This window comes from Melospiza georgiana, chromosome 3 (genome assembly GCF_028018845.1).
Source record: "Melospiza georgiana isolate bMelGeo1 chromosome 3, bMelGeo1.pri, whole genome shotgun sequence".
Lineage (NCBI taxonomy): Eukaryota > Metazoa > Chordata > Aves > Passeriformes > Passerellidae > Melospiza > Melospiza georgiana.
Genome location: NC_080432.1, coordinates 63,588,810 through 63,610,045, shown reverse-complemented (window position 1 = coordinate 63,610,045; position 21,236 = coordinate 63,588,810). Strand labels below are relative to the sequence as shown.

The 21,236-nt window shown below is 40.0% G+C and overlaps 1 protein-coding gene across 2 annotated transcripts in view; it reads right to left on the bottom strand.

The window, feature by feature from the left end:
- The window catches only part of ARFGEF3 (ARFGEF family member 3), a 95,085-nt gene that overhangs the window by 7,666 nt on the left and 66,183 nt on the right, over positions 1-21,236 (bottom strand). For both annotated transcript variants that reach the window (XM_058019360.1, XM_058019361.1), the window contains 7 exons: positions 9,321-9,449; positions 8,614-8,790; positions 7,952-8,066; positions 7,090-7,192; positions 6,415-6,546; positions 4,114-4,244; positions 135-1,365 (listed from right to left, as the gene is read on the bottom strand). In XM_058019360.1, coding sequence (XP_057875343.1) covers positions 135-1,365; positions 4,114-4,244; positions 6,415-6,546; positions 7,090-7,192; positions 7,952-8,066; positions 8,614-8,790; positions 9,321-9,449 — 2,018 coding nt within the window. The remainder of the gene's footprint in view (positions 1-134; positions 1,366-4,113; positions 4,245-6,414; positions 6,547-7,089; positions 7,193-7,951; positions 8,067-8,613; positions 8,791-9,320; positions 9,450-21,236) is intronic.

Below are 21,236 nucleotides of genomic sequence, written 5' to 3'. Positions count from 1 at the left end.
ATTCCAGCTCCTAAAGATTCAGTCCTCATCATAAGGACTTCATTATATAATACAATATTTAACAAAAATATTATGATAACGTAAATGTTTTTATATATTGCTATTATTATTAGCCTTCTACAAGAATGTCCTACCTGTATCTGGGCCTCTGCATCCCTAATAGATATATTCAGGGAGCTGACTGTGGACCCTGAACGGGGTCTCTTCTCTTGTCTCAGGATCTCTGGACCAGCACTGAATGAATGCCTCATTTGACCTTGATCTAGAAGATGTTGAGGCCGCTGGAGCACAGGTGAGTCTGGCCCTCTTGAACCCAGGAGTTCCCCTTTCTTTTCCACTTTGACCTCTTTGGTGAAGGATGTCATGGCCTGTTGCTGCTTTCTCTTCTTGTATTCTGTCATAAACTTGGAGATGGTTTTGTCAGTGGCTATGGTGTAGATTTTGTTACCAGCACTTTCCCACCATTCTTTTTTCTTGGTTTGCTCTTTTTTTTCTGGTTTAGGACTCAGGGGTGGGGGTAGCAGCAATATTTCTCCACTCCCTCCTCGAGGTGTCAAGCTGTCTCCCAGCTGGTCCCTGATTTGACTTCGGTCATCTTCTGATGGTGTGTCCTTTCCAGACAGCCCTCCAGTTGATGGGGTGGAGGTTTCTGAGTGAAAAGATGGTAAAATGAAGAAAGAGTCACCTTTGAACACTGGAGGCTCCTCTACATTGTTCTCCAGGTCCAGATGCATTTGGATGTAGTTGTTGCACAGCTCCATGCAGAGCTTGTGAAGCCTCTTGATCAGCCAGCCCCAGTCTGCGTTGCTGACTGGCTGGACGCTCAAAGATGGGATTCGAGCCCTCCACTGCCTCTTCTCCTTCCCTCGTGGGGGACTGACCTGGGCAGTTTCTTCAAAAATGTCTTCATCTTCTGAAGAACACTGCTGTGAGGAGTCTGTGCTTCTCTCATCATCTTCAAAGAGGATCTTTTTCACTTGCTCTGCAGTAATGTTCTCCTGGTTTGTCAGGATTGCGCAAACCAAGGCATGGAAGTAGATGTTGAAGCTCATTGCTGACTGGCGATACAAGTTGGCAGCTCCACCAATGCCAGACACTTTTTTCAACAAACACTTCAGCCCAGGTCTGGTGTCAAACTCTCTGGCTGTTCTGTAGGAGTCCAGGAGTAAGTCAAAGATGACAGCCAGGTTTTGCATGGAGATGTACCTGAGAAAACCAGCCAACTTGTTTTCTGGTACTTGTATTGCCATTTTCTCCTCCAAGTTTGAAGGTCCTTTCACAAATTCTTCCAGTAAGATGTCATATAAATTCTGGAGCAGTACTTGGTGGGACAGCAAGCTCACTACTATTGTCCTGAAAGGAATACTTGGTAAACCAAGCATGGAAGGAAAAAAAAAATCACAGAATATTAAAATGGTGCATTGTGCTTGTACTAAGAATAAAAGCACACTAAGATATTTCAGCCTGCTATATCTGAGGAATTTATTAACACACAAATTATTCTCCTACCAACATGTCAGATAATCTTTATTTTGCCATGAAAAATTGGGGCCAAAACTAGTTTACTAGTCAGTTTCCATTTCCACTAATGCTCAGGAGTACTTCTTAAAAATAAACCATGAAGAGGTATTCAACTAATAAAGAAACATGTACAGAAACATCAGCAGTGCAATGCAGCATGCAAAGAAGCTGAAGTCTGGCTGAAGGCACATTTCATTGCTTGCTCTTAAGACTTCAACTTGAACACTGAGAGCCTAGCATGGACATACCTATTCCTAACCCTGTTCCTCACTTACAATATTGGGTGATTCTTAGCTGTGCTCCTGTAGGAGAGATGCTGGGAGTTGTTTTAGCCCTCACTGATGTTTGATTTGCACAGGGGACACAGCAATGGTAAATGCCTCTGACCAAAGTTTTCAGGTTTTTCACCAGTAAATAACACTGAGAGGCTTACAGGCAAGCAAGGCTTGGAAAAAAAGACAGGATTGTTGTTTGATTTCAAATTATAAACCCATCTTAAGGTCTATTATTAAACCTAACCTAAAGTATTTTAAAAAGGTCTTTATGTAAGATTACAGGATAATGTTCTAAATGAAGCTGATGCACATAATAATACTTGGTTTGATGTGATGGGTCAAGTTTTAATTAGCACAGCTATCAAGTAAGGAAGAGATTTTTCAGTTTGCTTGCAATACTGAAGTTTTAGATCAATTCAAAGCAAATCTTCATGTAACATGAGAAGTTCAGTTGTAGACCTTTGACATTTTTTGTTGCAAAAATTATTCTGCTTTCATTGAACAACTTTCAAAAGTGTTTGGGAACACCTAGACAAAAAGCCTTTTTTTTTTTTGGGAAATCCTATTAAAACCCAATTTTCAGAATACAACATTTTTTTAAAAAGTTCAGGCAAAGCTGTTATTCAGTTACGTTCCCTGTGTCACTTTGCCTACCATGACACAGCTGATACATCAGTAAAATTTAGTAGTCTTATTACTTGTCAGTGATAAAATGTTAATGATTAGCACATACAGTTGAGCTCATTATGGGGAAGTAGTTTTCTGATGTAAAAATCATTAGAGGCTCTGACTCAAAAAAGCTCTTAAGAGCATGTATAAAGTTAAATGAGAGCTTGCAGTGATTTCAAGCAACTAATCCTGTTCCAAAAGCAGGGTCAGGAATGAAGGAGATCTGCTTTCCTTGTAATAGCCAAAAAAGCAATTTACAAGGACAGTATAAAGTACTGCTCAATCCCAAAAGAAACTGGTAGAGAAAACACAATGGCAAAGCTGGTTAAGGATAGTATTTTCTTACTCTGTCCAAAGTCTCAAACTGAAATCTATTATTATTTTTCAGGAAGAAGAAAAGCTCCCTTACCCCAGCTTCCTGTGAAACGATGCAGCATTAAGGAAACAAAACCAAAAGGGAGAAGTGAAACCCTGCTAAGGTTAAAGTAAAACTTTTGGAAAGGCCACATTTACTATCATGCATGATTGCCATATTACTGCACTGCTGTAGCAAATAATATGAAAATAGTGGCACAGTCAACTTGTGAGCTGTGTTTTGGTGATGAGCATTGCTGGGACAACACTTGGTTGGCTGGACAAAGTGCAGTGTGAGAGCATTCAGAGTTTGCGTTAGTTGCAAGCTTTGTTTATTTGTTTAAAGACAAGCAAGACCCTCGCTGCCCTTACAAACACAGCCTGTTAGATTGCATGGCCTTAGGTGCTATGAGAGTTGAATATTCCAGTCTTGCTTTGCATTCATGGTAACAAGAAGAATGACCTGCTAGCCTCTGGATAGAGCAGATATTTCCCCCTATAAAGGAATGGTTTAACCTATGACCTTAAGCTTTCTTTGTCTCTGTGCAGGGGCCTGTTGTCTGATGCTGAGGCAACAGAGCACCTGCTCTCGGGGGAAAACTTTTGTACAGAAGTGTAAGAGACATCTTGCATGGTCTTTCTTCCTGTCCCTCCAAAGAAGGACCATCACATTCTGGCTCCTTGTTGCAGGCAGTAGTTTAGATTTGAATGGTATAAAACCATGCTCAGTATCTCATAAAAGACAATGTCATGCCATTATATGCCTTGCAATACAAACACAAACCCTGAATGCAGAATTCTGATTATTGGTCCAAATGATGGTACAGCAGTTGTTTAAACAACCACGTGCAAGCAAAAGGAAATATTCTTTCACAGGATCAGACTGTAGTGCAAACAGAAGAGTTTCTCAGGTGGTAACACAACAGAAAGACTTCCACAAAAATAATGTGCCAAGCAAAAACAACGCTCCCTAGCTCAGTGTTGACAGCTTTGCAGTTTTGGATGTGGTCTCTTCAGTTTATAATGCCCCAGTTCATCCATTACCTTTTTCTACCTTCTTAACCAAGTAATACTGAATTTAACAGACCCTTAGTGAAGCAGACATTGCATTTGCTAGCTGTCACTAAAACCACAACAGTGCCACAAAAACTAATTTGATCAGTGTATTCATTTTTGTTGATGAACCCTATGGGGAGGGGTATGATTTACCAGGCTCAGTTCACATCTCTTCCTATTCAGCAATGCTTTTATCTTGCTTTAAGTGACACAGTTTCTTCCTTGGAAGATATTTTACCTTCTCTGGTTATGCCCATTTGGTTTCTTATCTGGTGGCAGGTCAATGATGAGCACACATGACTGGGCATGTTCAAACCCTTCCTTGTTGCTCGGGGTTTTTGGGGAGCATTGAGTCTCCAGCATGAAGACCTAGAAAGCAACAAGTTGCATAAAACAATCAGTTTAGCACTTGCAGTGAGTCTGGGAATAGGGTTTCCTGCAATGTGAAATATCTGTCATTCTGAATTATTTTACAGTGATAGAGAGATGGCAAGGTATCCCCCCAGGCAGACCTTTCCTGGAGTATGCTGCTTTGGTAAAACAGCAAGGGGCTGCCTCCAGACATCCAGCGGGATGCAGGGCAAAGGACAGGCATATTTTTCTTTGAATTTGTTTAAGGCATAACACCAAATGCCAAATCAAGCCTTCTGCTGTCTGTATACTTCTATCTGAAAGCACCACGCACAGCGGAGACAAGGATCTGCTTGCACAGTTAGCCAGCTGCACCTAGAAAGGTTGATTGTTGGAAGGATTATTTTCAACCATGAAGACACAACAGACACCTAATATGCAATCCTTTGGGGATGCGCTGTGATTTAACTGCAATCTGTGTGCTGTGATTTAGACAGCAACTAAAAACCAAGCAGCCACGAACTTACACTCCCCACACGCCATCCCTCTCAAGGATGGGGAGGGGAATCAGGGAAAAAAAGATAAACCTCATGTGTTGATATAAGAGTGGTTTAATAATTTAAATAAAATACAGTAGTATCAACAACCACCACTACAAAAAGGGCAACAAAAAAAAAAAAAAAAAAAAGAGAGAGAAAAAAAAAAGAGAGGGAAATAAAACTTGTACAGTACAGTTGCCCATCACCCAATGACTGATGCCCAGCCTGTCCCTGAGCTGCCCCTGCCAGACAACTCCCCTCATTTACATACTGAGCATGACACTCTTTGGTATGGGATATCCCTCTGGCCAGTCTCCACAGCTGTCCTGGCCATGCTCCCCCCCAGGCTTCTCATGTCCCTCCTTCCTGGCAGAGGATGGAAAACTGAATGGTCCTTGACCTAGTGCAAGCACTATTCAGCAACAACTAGAACACCAGTGTGTTATCAACATTATTCTCATACTAAATTCAAACCACAGCACTGTACCAACTACTAGGAAGAAAATTAACTCCATCCCAACCAAACTCAGTTCAGTGGGAAAAAGGGAAACAACTCTCAATTGCTGTGGCTTTGTTTTGTAGCTTCATAGTTGTAGCAAATCCTCACTGCGGAGGACTCAGGGAGTGCCACTGATAGTGTCTACAAGAAAAGTATTAATGTACATTTGCCTGCTTTCTTGAGTTCTGCATCTTTAAAACTTAATTTAAAACACATTTTCTATTCAAACAATGTCTGCCACTACCACATTATTTGTGATCACCAGTCCTGGTCTGTGTGTCTCAGATTCTCAAGCAGCATTATAGTATGATTTATCAAGTCAGAAATTGACACCAAACATCTGCTGGCTGTTTTAATCTATCTGCTTTCCCAGGCTGAAACTGTCATATGGTATTTACAGTTTTATGGTATCCTGCAGGTCATTAGGTTCAGTCTGCTGTATTTCAAAGAACTTTTTCATATAACAACTTTCATAGAATGAATAACCTTCATTGTAGTCAAAAGAACCCTAAGAAGGTTCCAAGTTTGCTCTGCTGATTCTGATTAGGAGTTAGCGAATCATTTGTTAAATGTCAGCATTATCCTCTAGTTCCCAGTAACCCTTTTTCTTCTTTGCCTATAAATACCTAAGTATTTATAGAGAAAAATGCTTGGATAAGTTAATCAAATCTTGTTTTCCTATTTTCATATCACCATCTCTGTTCTAGTGCAATTTTTGTCCTTTGAATTTATCATTCCTTAACAGAGTATTCAGAAATCTATGTCACATTCTTGATGAGGATTCACAGTGATGCTACTATTTCCCTTTCTCTATCAGAAACACCTCCACTAATGTATCCTGGCAATTTTTAAAATTACATTACACAGTAGGATCATTGTCAATCTTCTCTAGATACCCATGCATTTTTCCCATCCTAGGCATTTCAAATTCTTGTCTACAGGGTGACAGTTCTGATGTTTTCTGTGGGTTTTTTTCCTAGCTTTTGTTAATTTTTCTGAATCCTACTACCAGACAATTGATGTAAGCCTGGTGATGAGAAAGTCTTTGCCTGTACAGTTTTTAAGGAAGATGGTGTAAAAAACACACCTTCATAAAGAAAACTCCAAGTTTAAAAGGTTTTCTGACTTCCCTTTTAGCATCTGTGAGTACCTGCTGTGCCATGGCTCTGATCCTCCAGTACTCAGCCTCAGCGCTTGGTGAGAGGGAGGGGGCTGCCACCTTCACTTCACAGGCATCTCCACTGAAGCTTTCAGTACCACTGTGGAAATAGCCCAACAGGTTCTACAGAGAGACACAACATCAGAATTTCACTGTGCAGTAAACAAATGACTGTAGCCATGTCCAGCCGTTGGTGTGAAATACAAAATTCAGTGACCTTTGCCATCCCACCAGCTGGTCACCTGCCATCCAGAATGAATAGATCCAATGTAAAGGCAGCTTTTTATGGATGCTGGTCTGCAAAGACCTCACAGGATTTTTTGCTTACAAAACAGACAGTGAATTGAAAATTAGTGTACATGGAGCATGCAGCTACAGCAAAACAACATTGTCTTCGACTTAATTTTTGTAAATCCAGAGGAAGAAATTGATCAAAAGGGAAATTTTCACCTATTAAACTCTTTGATTTCATACTGGCAAGTCAATTTAAAATAAGTCTGAACTAAAAGCTACTAGTGTGGTCTGTATACATTTAGAAAAACTGATTTCAACCTGCACTGTTGATCCAACATGTTAAATTGGGAGTTGAAAAATTATCACCTTGTCAAAAGTTACTGCATCCACTGTATGATTACACTTTGACTGACAGCAAAATGGCAGTTTTACCTTTACTGGCTCCAGAGTGGCAGAGAATGCATCCTGCAAGGCACAACATGCAAGCCTCCACATCTCTTCAGTAAAAACAGGCCCTGCTGTCACCAACACATACCTGCAAGGACACAGGAAAATGTTACCACGTTCAAGAAGGAACTAGACAATTCTCACTCCTAAAGGGAGAAGGTTGTAAATCCCCTTTGGAAGTGTCCAAAGCTAAGCTGGATGGGGCTTTGAGCAACTTGGTCTAGTGGAAAGTTCTCTGCCCATGGCAGGAGAGTTGAAACTAAGTGATCTTTAAGGTGCCTTCCAACCCAAACCATTCTATGAATCTATAAAAACAGAACAAAAGGCTTACTCAGTAGCTAGCTAATGTTATCCAATCTCCTCAGTTGTTATCCTGACCTATTTTTGTAATTACACTATAGTTTTGACTTTTCTTTCTCCTTTGTTTTTTCTCTTTAAGTAGACATCTTGCCACAAGAACCACACGCTATGTAACTGTATAAATGCAGTGCTTATTTTGATTATGACTGTAATAACTTGAAGACTGAGAAAGGTGCTAATTACCTCTAAAGACCTGTGAATGCCAAGAGAAGACCTTTTTCCTTAAGGATCAATTATTGACTAACTATATATAAGTAATGTGCAAGTGCTTTTTTTGAGAATCATACACATACTAATGCCCAATATCACAGGTTCTGAAGCACACTGAAAAGAAAGGTTAATAAGTTTAAAATCCATTATTCCAGTAAAAAGACCCAAGACATATTGTAGACTTCTTTTGAGATGTTAACCAACTTATCAGTCCACAAGTTCTTCAAAGACATAGACATCTTTTTTGAATGTGCTAAGAGTGAACAGGTTGGGTTACCTGATACAGGAGCAGCCAACTCTGGAAATAATTTCTGTTGGTTCTGCTACACAGGCTACCAGTAACTTGAAAAGATCTTTCAACATAGTATTGATCATATTTTCATAACCAATATCTATAAGGAAAAAAACACAGACTGGTTTTAACATCATTGCCTTTTCATTACAATTAGAGATAAACAGTCTCGCTACACTTAGTGCTGTTCAGAGAATTTGCAACCAAATGCTTTTTATGCAGCTATTGAAACATGCATTGCATCAAGCTGAAAGAAGAACAATCCTTTTAAAGTTAACAATATAAAATGTCTGGATTGAAGTGGTACAGGAGAAATTATGTTACATCCTGTTTCTGATATTCTAGTTCCTTATGATCAAAGTCTTTGCATCTTCTTTTGGGAATATACTAAAGATTATGATCTTTTAATTTTGAAGATAGCCCTGCTCTGAGAAGGAGCCTGGTCTAAATAACTTCCATAAGTGTCTTACAATTTTTTCCCCATAATTCTAAACCCTATAAAGAAAAAAAAAAATCCCAATCAGAAATTTTTATATCTCCTCCTATTTTATGCTTAAGCAACCAAAAAAGCAATGAAACCACCTCTTCAAGTATCTATTCAGCAACATGTCACTGATGACAGTAGAAATGACACTACAATGACATACCTGAGTGTATGAAATTCTGAATGTGCTCCACTACAAGTTCACTGGAAAGGCCAATGGCATGCTTGAAATTAGAAGATGCCACATCCCAGTAAGAGTGGTCACCATGGCTGCGATGGAGCCAAAGAGACATCGTGGGAAGAAGAAGATGTACAACTGCATAAATGCCAAATCCTGGTCCTTAAAATAAACACAACAATGGTTGTATGTACTTGCGTACAAAGCCTACATGCTCAGTGAATTTGCTAACTTGTTCCAAGCTGAAGCCTGAGGCAATGCTGAAGGAAAGAGGTTCTGAAACTTTTTTGTGGGATGAGAGTGGCAAAATTTGGATGTAGTTATGAGGTACATTTAGCCAACTGTTTACCTGCAGTCTTTTCCAGCAGATCTGTAGGATTATGTAATTTTCTCTTCCATTTGCTAGACAAGAAGCAAACATTTTCTGTGGCTAGCACATTGATAGAGTACCACACCTCTTTATTGTGCAATGAATTTAGGCATATATTCAATATACTCTTACAAGATGCCTTTAGTCAACAGAATGATGGACTAAGTGGAACAACTTATCAGCTCTGAAGAAATCCCCTTCTAGCAGAGAATGTCTCTGTGCAGCTTTAACACAAGTAACATACTTTACAGAAATGGCTAAGGAGTCTAAAATGTTTGGTTAGGACTCCACTAGCTCACATTTCATCAGACCCTTTCATTACCAGGTGTCTTGGCAACGTCCCTTAGCAACTCAAAGAGCAGATCCAAAGTAGGAGGCTGGTGCTGACGGGGACAGTTGGATATAGCAGTTGTTAATTCTTCCAGCAGAATAATCCAAACATTGATAAGGCCTACAAGTAGAGTAAGAAAGATTAAAAACCATGAATAAGATACTGCTTGACACAGGTGAAATTTGCCCTCAGAAATTATGGAAATTAATAAATTAAGTAATTTAAAGATCATGGTTCTTGCATGTTTACTGCTGCCATGTAATGGTTGTGATCAGTAGCCATTTTTGAAATGATGGTTTCCTTCTCCCTCCCTTTTTACCAAGTTTGTGTTTTGTCCCATCCTTCCTCATCAATACACACCTTGTTCTGGTCATACTTTACTATTCCTACTAGCTCAGTCTCTTTAACCTTGTGTAAAACATCCCAAAAAAATACATGAATAAAACCTTATCTCATTACCATTGCAAATGCTGCCCAGAATAGATTGTACTCTTTAGGTTATGCTTTAAAGTAGGACTCCTGAGGAGACTAGCCAAAATTTAACCGGCTTTATTTGGTACTCAGGACTGAAGAGTAAAAATGCCTCATGAGGTATGGTCAGGCTGCCTCACATGTCATCTTTAGATGTTGAAGAGGTCACAGAGCTGGAGAACTGCTAGAAGAGCAGATAGGATACAGGTGAGCTCTCATCTACACTGGCAAGCAGATATCCCCTAAAATATTACAGGATACAACTAGTAATCAATAAAATTTTGAAGACGGTTAGGAATTGCTGCCCTTTAATTTTTCACAGATCCCTTAAGTATCTGCTAGTTCCTCATGATTACATGAACAACTAGAAGGATCTTACACATTATGCTCTTAAGTCACCTTAAAAGGCTAAGGGTTTATTAGGTTAAAATGGATTTTACTTAGGTTCACTAATAAGTTTCTGTTCTCTGCCAGTGGTAGCTATGCTGATGTAGTCTGTATCTTAATGATGCTTGCTAGCTAATTATGTTCTAAAAGCAATACAAGAGGGAACTTTTTTTACGATTCACTGAGCTTGCTGACTGCAAGAATCTTCCTGAGAAACAAGGAAAAAACACTGAAATTATTACTTTGTAACTAGGTTGAGGATTTATTTATTCACACCACTTTCAGAGGACAGTGTTGTGCCCTGTTTTGAGTCAGTCAGACTTTAATGATCCTTCTGAATAAGGAAACAGCATAAATGACTCAGAGTGAAATATGGATGTTTTCCAGTCTGGGAGAACTGAGTGTCTCTAAAACACCCTCCTGAAGAGTCCAGCATGGAATCAAGTACAGTATGAAAATATTGTGCAAATATGCCAAAGTAGGTTAAAACATTTGGCCTCATCCTGCTACTGACTTTGAGCACTAGAGTGCCAGGTGAGGACTGCCTTGTGTCCTTGTAAAGTCAGTTTGCCTAGCAACATTCTAACACCATTGCTATGTAAACAACAAACTGGGTCACAGTCTCAGGGCATAGCTCTGACAAGAACCAAAAGGTTTATTTGCTGCAGGGTGGTATTTCTGTTTACAGCAAGAGACTGACTGGCAGAGTCACTTCAGAACAGTAGGCAGCTGAGGTGAGGAGACCCCAGGTCAAGTTCCAAGTCTGATTCAAAGCAGAGGCTTCAATGACTTGGGTCTCCTACTTCCCAGGTGAATATCCTAAAATCCCCTGAAAGACAGAAACCAAATCAAACCCAGCACAGGAAGAAGTAAACGACTGTTTCGTGAAAAACTAGTGCTTGTGACTTTCTGGTTTTAGAGAGCAACTTTTCTCTCCTTTATCCAGGGTAGCAGGAACAGGACAATCCATGTGGAGGAAGAGTCTAGATAAAGGTGGTATCAAGGGCCAGTCTGGTGAGGCACATGAATGAAATGCACCGGAGTCAGCCTGCTTTCTGCCAGATTGCAGCTGACTGTTTACAGAGGTAGCCTAGTTGGAACAGCTGAATAGTCCACATATTCAGAAGTGACTGTGAAGCAAGGGGTTAAGTTAGAAATGTAGCTAGTAAGATGAAGGCCATGTATTTTGATTAGGGGCTTAACAAGGAGATTAGGAAAAGTGTAATTATTACCAGATGGGGATAATTGAAGCGAAGACAATGTATCATGTATTTGACTTGGATGTATTCTTAGAAATGACAGAACATATGAAGTATTATAAAAGGGTAGGAACAACAAATACACCTGGCTTCTAACAATGATTGGGCCCAGGAGAGAGAGTTTGGACCATGACCAAGAGGTCACAAAGTCCTGGCAACCAGATAAAGGTGAACAATTTACCATGAGGAAGACCTCTTACTTCATCTTCAGAAGCCCACTGACCCATTTCAAAGCCCACTCACCCAATTCAAGAAGATGACTGCGCAGCCGTAATGAACATTCAGCTCATTGTAATAGCAAGCGGGGGCAGGTGATGCATATGTATGGGTGTCTGTGTGTCTTTATGAATATGTAGAGCTTTTGTAGATATATGGAGAAGCTACAGTTTTGGAAATCCACACATCTTTGGAGGACTACCTCCCAGTGTGTCCAGTGTGCTGAATAAACATGTCACTTTTCAACTTTAATTAGCTGAAGAGTCTTCTGTCCGTGCATCATTTTGGCAACTGCAGCAGGACTCCTCCATTTACTGCGAGACCAAGCCAGGCTGTGGACGCCTCTAGGTGCCACTGGGATATTCCTGGAGCCACTGAGATATTCCTGGAGAGACCTCCGCTCCCTGTCTGGTCATTGTGGGGACAGACAAAACTGCTGGCATTACGGACAAAGGGTATGTTTATAATTGTAGAAATTAGTCTCTAAGTTGTACGTATGCATGGCTCAGAGGGCAGTTGGTAAGTCACAGGGGAAGCCCTGTGAGAAACATAAGCCTATAGGAGTGCTTGCAAGCATTGAAAGGTTTGGTCGCTGGCTAAAGGATAATTTGCCATGTTGAGGGGACCCGCTAGCAGTTCTGGGGGGTGAAGTGGGCAAATTCCTGTGTATTGCTGCTATTCTTTTATTTACTGCTATTTTTGACTGTGTGGGTGTGTGTGTGTTTGATGAAATATGTGAGTTTTGATTCTTGTTATTGGAAATCATAGTTGTCACTACTTTTGAAGGATATTGTGCATTTTTGAGGTAATACTACTATCTTGTGTCAAAAGTTATACTAGCAACTAGTTGGTTTTCTTAGTTGGTGTTTTGGTTTTTGTATTTACTGTGATGTTTATTTTTAATAAATTGTTAGAGTGGCTGGCAAAGCTTGGGCTCAAACTGCAAGGGCTCAGCTGTCCAGAGAGGCATTCTTTAAGTTGCTTGGGCTTGTACCAGACGAGTTCTTGGCTATAGGAGGAGACTGGGCTGTTATAAATCGCAGGATAGAAAGACAGAAAGGGTGTTTTTAGGGGAAGATATTCAAGCTGAATGAACTGTTATTCAGCTTTTGATTGGGAGTCACCCCCAGCAGAGGACTACATCAGAAATCTGTGGAGGTAGAGACGACCAGGAGTAACTCCTTGCTTTTTGAGTAATCTGACAATTTTCTACTGGGTACCTGGGTAGCACTAGGCTTGTGTCTTTCTTCATTGCAAGAGGTGTCATAGAAGGTGGCATTGTATATTTTACAGGTGGAGACCCGCGTGCTCCAGATATTTCCCAGAATCAGAATTCCCACAGTACTATAACTGGGAGGGAGCACATACTGAATGTGAGATAGTGAATTTAGTCTGTGGAAAAGGTCATCCCGAGAATTTAGATATTTTTGAAGAATATTAGGAACAGTGCAAAATGAGTTGGGAGGACAACCTTCATGGTTTAGTTCTGATATCTGATATGGAGTTGTGTTTGTGGAATTCCTGCCTGTAGTGAGAGCAATATGTTGTGTAAGATTAATTACAGTGTGGAATTTGTGTAGAAGGTTGCTATTATTTCTGCCAAGGGGCAGACAAGGACAATTTATGGGCAGAAGGTCAACTGAGACCTAGGGCTAGAGAAGCCTGTGTAGAGTGCTGGTGTGGTTTTGAGGTTTGTGTGCAGTTTTGGTACATCTTACCCCTGAGAAGGGAAAAGAGGAGGTGTGGTGAGTGCACAGTGAGTGCACAGTGAAGTGGTGAAGTGTGTATACATGTGGCCTGTCTGTTTTAACCATGGCTAGGACAATTAAAGGAATCCCTCTCACACAGTGGTTCGGACTTGATCCATGGGAATTTCTTACTCTGGTGAATCATGGAATAGATAGAAGAAATGAATGGGAAGGATTTACCTAGAAGGATTATGTAAGACTTCTGGGGGTCATTTAATGTCTTTAGATTGGGAATTTCCTACAGTAGAGAGTTTAGAACTTCATGAAGGGATGCATGGAATAGTTTGCCTCTGTGGACATTTCCCTGCAGCCCCTGATTCATTTAGAGGTCAGCATTGTGCATGGGTGTTATTGCAATATAATATTTGTGTAGGATGATATTACTGATATTCTGCAGGGCAGTAAAGTGAATGTGCCCTGGGTCAGTGGAAACAATGCCTTAATCAAGCTGATTTTGAACCAGAGATTTTAAAGTTGGTGTGTCTGAAGTCACACTTAGTACCTGAAGATTGGGTTGTGTGAGAAGAAATCTGGGAAAAGACTGCAAGATTTTGTGATGCAAAGTTTAGGTAGAGAGAGTGAGAAATAAGTAGCCAAGACGTCCTTTGAAGAAAAATAGAAATTGGAGGAGATTGAGTTTGGTAGAGGTTTCTTGTCCGAAGCGCTGCCCTTGTGAACCCTGGGTTTGTTTCTGCTGCATTCAGTGTGAAGAGCTGTGGTACAGACAGACATTTAGGTGGCGGAGACTGAGACAGACACTTTGTTATTCATGTTATTCTCAGGAGACAAAGGCCACTCAGAGAGCTATAAAGATTTTACTGGCAACTGGTCGTGAGGGCCACGAAAGTAACAGGTTTTTGAATCATTGAAGAAGGGGGTTTCAGGTAATTTAGGGAAGCCAGCAGAATTAATTAGAACTGAGTGTGCTCAGCCTATTTTTATAAACTGAGACTTTCAAATTAAGAGATAGAGTTTACATAAAGTAAAGAAGCACTGGGAAAAGAAAAATGGGACCTAACCAGAGTAAAGAAATTTCTAAGGCTAGTCCCTTGGGTTGTATTTTGGCACACTGGAAAGAATTGGTGGGCTATGGAGGAACAGAAAATAAAAGGAATTTAATTCCATTTTGTAAACAGGTGTGACCACTTTATAGGCCGGAAGGAGTTGTTAGATGGCCACCGGCTGGAACCTTAGACTGTGACATTTTATTGCAGGTGATGTTATTTTTAAGAAGGGAACAGAAATGGTAGGAAGTAACATATGCTGATATGTTCTTTACTCTCCGGAATCATCCTGAGCGGCAGAGAGATTGTAGAATTAAACCTTCCTCTGATCCCCTGGTATTGGCCCTGGAGAAGAAATAGAGGAAATAGAGGGAAACCCAAACGATGTTGCAGTGCTTGTTCAATAAATCAACACTGAACCCATCCTTACAAAGTTTATCATAAGGAGGCACAAGAACAGAAATTAGCTGACCTGTTTAGGCCTCCTCCTAAAAGACAAGAGCAATCAGGAGAGGATGCAGACTTGGAAGGACTGGCGACCCTAATTCCAACTCCAGTTCCTTCTCCCCCACATAGCCCCACAGCATTTCAGACTAGGAAGCAAGTAAAGGAAGCACTAAAGAAACAAGCTAAGCTCTCTGCTCCTCCACTTATTATTGAATCACATAAACCATTATTAGTGTTATATCCTCCATTACATTATAGCGACAGTGAAGATGAGGAGCCCTCCCCAAATGGTCTCATGGCATCCCCCACCAGAAAATAAACAAAAGAAAAAATACAAGCACCTTTATGGGTGGCAATAGGACCTGAAGGAAGGAGAATGTAAGTTAAAATCCTGTTTTCTACTATTGATTTAGAGGCATGGGAAAGGCTTGCCAAGAACTACTGGAGCGATCCGATAGGCACGGCTAAACAATTAAAATATATGATGAAACAACACAACCCAGATTGGGCTGACATTCTATTACTGTTAGATGTTTTGACTGAGACAAAGAGGGAGTTAATTTTGAAAACAGCTGGGAATTTAGTAGAGGATGCTTGTAGAACAGCACAACTTAATGTTAAGGAATTTTTTCCCCTCCAGGATCCATGATGGGATCCAAATAAACCAGAAGATTTGGCAAAATTGGAACATTATCAAGACCTTATAATAAAAAGAATGGAGAGGGCAATCTCTAAAACCATAAACTCACTGGCCCTATGTAAAGTGAAACAAGATCCTTCTGAAAGTCCTTCTGAATTTTTAGATCACTTGCATAAGGCAATGCGTCATTATACATCTTTAGATCCTGATTCTCAGGACAGGATACAACAGTTAGCAAATTTGTTTTTGAGACAGTCCACAGGGTACATTAGGCATGAGCCTCAAAAGATCCAGGGGCCAAGGGGGTGAAATTTAGAAAACTAATTAGAAGAGGCATGGAGGGTTTTTAGCAATGGAGAGGAAGGATACAAACAAGGGATGAGAAAACTAGTAGAAGCAGTGAGAGAAGGAGGAAAAGGGAGACATGGGCAAGGACCACCAAAACAAGGTCTGCCTCGGCTTGGGAAAGATCAGTGTGCAGGAAAATTGGTCACTGGTAAAACCAATGTCTGGAATGGAGAGAAGGTGATGAACAAAGAAGAGGAAACCCCAAAAGGGAAGGGTTGGTTGTGCAGGTGAAAGGAGATGAGAGGGTCTCACTCTAGTAGACCCTCTGGTTAAAATCAAGCTAGGGAATAAAGGAAATAAAATGGAGTTTTTGGTAGACATGGGAGAAACATATTCGATGTTAAATAAAGCTTTAATGCCTATAATAGACAATTGTGTTATGGTAAAGGGGGCAACTGGCCAATCTGAAAAAGCATATTTTTGCAAACCATTAAAATATAAACTTGGAAAGCAAGAGGGAATTCACAGATTTTTGGATATGGCCAGCACTCCAAAGGCATTGTTGGGTAGGGATTTGTTGGAGCAGCTAGAAATAAAAATCATATTTAAAAATGCAGAGGTTATTTTGGAGCTTAAAGACCAACAGTATGTAGAAATGTTGAGTTTAATATTACAATTAATGAAACGACGAATAAGACCAGTACTGACGATGAAGAAAAGGTTAACAATAATGGATCAGGTATTTCCTGGGCTTCTAGTGTATCAGGAAGGGCAGGGAACGCACCCCCTGTGGAGGTCAGGCTTAAAAAAGCAAAGCTCTCTGAAGGTAGCTATCATGCACATCAAGGCACACCAGAAAGTGAGCTCTGAGCGCAACCGAGTGAAACTGGAGTGTACCCCGCCCAGCTTTAACTCCAGACGGACAAATTTTTCTAGAAGGTGAGCCAAAGTATAACAAGAAGGACAAGAGACTTATTGAGACTGAGAATGGGAAATACAATCAGGAAAGACGGGCCATTACACAAGAAGGGAAAGGAAAATTTGTAGTCCTCTCCTATTTTTTATGGTCACTATTAAAAGAGGAGCATCAGAAAACCCACTGGGGAATAGGCATTTTGTATAATTATTTAAAAGATAGGATTGTAGCCAGAAATTTACAAGGTACAGTTATTCAAGTGACCGAATAATATAGTCTTTTGCCTCCAAACTAACCCCAAAAATATTCCCAAATCAAAACTTGGACAAATTGGAAGAGGCCATGGACCTGGGCAACAGTGGCAAACTGATTTTTCAGAACTTCCCAGGGAAGGGGGTATCGGTATTTATTGGTACTGACAGATACCTTTTCAGAATGGTTGGAAGCCTTTACTTCCAGACTGCCAAGGTGCAAGAGGTAACTAAAGTACTGTTACAAGAGATAACAGTATACCACGCTTTGGAGTCCCAGCCACAATATCTTCAGATAGAGGGCCACACTTCATTTCAAAAATTGTACAGCAAATTAGCTGCCAGTTGGGCATATATTGGGAACTCCATACTCCATATCATCCCCAGTCAAGTGTCCAAGTGGAAAAAATGAATCATTTAATCACACAACAAATTATAAGGCTATGGCAAGAAGCAAAATTACCTTGGCCCCAGGCTCTTCCATTAGTATTACTGCGAATCCAGACTAAACCAAGGACAAAAGAAAAATTAAGTCCTTTTTGAGATATTATATGGAAGGCCATAGGGGGTATAAGAGGAAACACCAACCCCACCAGGGGAAGAAACCCTACACAGCTACATGATGGCCTTAAACAAACAACTCAGAAATTGAGAAGCATGTGGCTGGGATTTGGAGCAGGGAATTAGATGGACCAGTACATGACATACAGCCTGGAGACTAAGTATATGTCAACTCTTTTGCAGAGCCACAGTGGAAGGACCATTCCAAGTGCTTCTCACCATTTTTACTGCAATCAAGTACAAAGAACAGAACGCCCGGATCCACCACATCCGAGTGAAAAAGGATCCAGAAGGTGTTTGGAAAGTTACACCAGGTGGTAATAAACTGAAATAAAAGCTTACTTGGGAAACTAAGTACATTGTAAGAAGAAAAGTTAATCCAGTTTGTATTTAAAATGACTTTGTTTCAAAGAATGGCAAGTACAATTTGGAAATTTGTGGTCTTCACGATCATAGCTATGACCATGACTGAAGTTAATGCAGTACCACGTACGTACAATGCAACTGATATACACACTTGTCGAGGAAAAGCTTATGACTCTTACTCCCGTAAGGCTCTGTCAAAAATGCTAAGAGTCACAAATGCATCTGTTTGGGAAGGGAGAAATGTCTGGGGATGTGAATATGCGTTTGTTCAGGATGGGTTCCACGAATTCTACCAAGAACCAATGGAGCTCATCCGGATTAGCCCTGAATGTTGTGACAAATGCTTAAGCAACTGTCCTGAATTCAGACTCAGAATAGAAGGATGTGCAGACAAGAACCACAGAATTGACTATAATATAACTCAAGTCTGTGTTGTTCCTTGGAAGCATACAATTAGAACAACCAGAACAACCAATTAGCCTCTACCAAGACAGACTGCCCATACTCAGACTACACTCATTCAGATCCTAAAAGAGATAATTTGACCTATAATTAGCAAAATTGGACCATATGCTATTAAAAAGACTGGAATCCAAAGGCTACTGCTTAATCCAAAATGGCCCCTGAAGCGAGTAGAAATGGCAATGCAGGTAAATGCTTCTGCCATTAAACTGGAGTGTACCCCATTTCTTAAGACCTCTTTTATGGATGAGACCACTTGGTTACAGAAGTGTATACCATATATGCTCAGATGAAAAAGAGATTTGACTGGATTATTAAGAACAGGACTGGGGGTTTTGAATACAATATATTCAGAGGTATTAATGAACAAATTAACTGCAGCTGGTAGTGACACAATTAAGTCACAACAGCCTTTACAATCTCCTTTATTAGCTTTAGGTACCACCCAGTGGAAAGTGTCCAAGATACTACCACAATGGGAAAATATAGAAGAATAGGACCATGAATTGATAATCAACACCTTGGGTACAGCTACTGAGAATATTTCTTTAGCTCTTAGGTGTGTACAAGCACAATTGTGGATGCAATCAGTGGCTGCCTCAGTTATAAAGGAAAGTGGAGAAGGCACCTTTCCTGCTGAGATCTGCAAAATTGTTTGGGTTAATTCTTCTGACTTAGAAAGAGAACTTCAGTCTTGGTGGGTTTTGGTCAATTTTACCTATGATCCTGTCACAAGTGTAGTACTGCTTTTGTTTTGACTATACATAATGCATCAGAGGATTTAATATACCCAATAGTTGCTTTAAGTTTGAATCATGAAGGAACTGTACTGTATCCTTCTGAACACAGAACATGGACACAGAAGTTTGAAGGGATATGGCAGACTATTAATATAGAGGCATGTGCCACGAGAAGGCAATTAGGATTTATACATGAAGGAAATATGAATAATGATCAAGATACTTGTCTGGATACAGAACAAAGCATTTGTCACTTTGAGGTTCATTCAGTCAACCAGATAACCCTGCTTGTATATACAAGTCAAGGTGGTGCATGCCTCAAAATAGCATGTTCCACTTTAGAGGTAGACAAGCTCACCATAAGTGAAACACAATTTAATCTGTGCATTTGTAACTTCGCCAGAACTGAAGGATGTGATTTCTCCTATCAGGCACCTGCTGTATCACATCAGTATCTAAAGGCAAATTAGACTACCGTACCTATAGGAATGAATTTAACTTTAGTCAAACATTTATCAAAACATGAAGATCTAAAGAAAATTCTTGAAGAAATTAAAATTATGAGAAAGAAGATCTGAATTACAATCATCATGACACAGAGACCATACGGAGGGTCTTTAAAATGTTAGAGGAAATATGTCTCACCATTAGTGGGATGTACTTTCTGGATGGTCACCAAAACTAATGGGTAAACTTAATGCTCTAGTTTACCCAATTATTGTTTTATTGATTTTAGTTAGCATAAGTTTGATTTTGTCTGTTGTAATGATTGTTTAGAATTTGAGGATGATATAATCACTGGCAAACTTAACTTCATTATCAAAAACGTAGGTGTGGTTTTAAGAGATTCTTATCACATGACTTGGTTAAAGGAAGAAGAATCTGTGTATCAGTAAAAGAATTTACTAACTTTGCAGAGAAACAGGGGAATGAATCAAGGGGTTAAGTTAGAAATGTAGCTAGTAAGATGAAGGCCATATATTTTGATTAAGAGCTTAACAAGGAGATTAGGAAAAGAGCAATTATTATCAGATGGGGATAATTGAAGAAAAGACAATATATTCTGTATTTGACTTAGCTGTACTCTTAGAAATTACAGGGAATATATGAAGAATTGTAAAAGGATAGGAACAACAAATACACCTGGCTTCTAACAATGATTGGGCCAAGGAGAGAGAGTTTGGACCATGACCAAGAGGTCACAAAGTCCTGGCAACCAGATAAAGGTGAACAATTTACCATGAGGAAGACCTCTTACCTCATCTTCTGAAGCCCACTGACCCATTTCAAAGCCCACTCACCCAATTCAAGAAGATGACTGCACAGCTGAAATGAACATTCAGCTCATTGTAATACCAAGTGGGAGCAGGTGATGCATATGTATAGGTGTCTGCATGTCTTTATGAATATGTAGAGCTTTTGTAGATATATGGAGAAGCTAGTTTTGGAAATCCACACATCTTTGGAGGACTACCTCCCAGTGTGCCCAGTGTGCTGAATAAACATGCCACTTTTCAACTTTAATTAGCTGAAGAGTCTTCTGTCCATGCACTAGCTGTACTGTTGTGAAGGTCTCCTGAGTCCAGAAGCCATAAGGCTGCAGTCCTCTATTGCTTGGCTTTGTATGTTCTACTTCATCCAGCACCTGATTAATGCACAACCCATATAAACCATACAAATAATCAGGAGACAAATGCTGCTTGTTTTTTTCTGGAGGTCATAGTGCTTTTTATGGACTTCAGAAATTCACTGTTTATTTCAATAGAGCACAGGGCCTAAGTTTGGAAAGATTTAAACAATTATTCTTTATCTTTGTAGACTGTAACTCAATACTGGTATTTTTTCTGTTAAAGGCATGCCTGCCAATACCAACTCTAAAAGATTTTTACTCCTTTACTTCAGCTGTGGTCTAGAAAGTAGTTTTATGTTAGCTCTCAGAAATACACAATGCCTGTATTACGAATTTCAGGATAATCAAAATCAAAATATTGTTATCTTGCCCTAAGAGAGGGGTTATATTTTTCTTATATATGAACTGTATCGTTTACACAAAGAAGGTGACAGGACCTGAACTTCCAAGCTCTGTGTGCACATGTGGGTGTGTGTAATCAACAAAGAAACAATAAAAATATGAAGTTTTCCCTCCTTCTT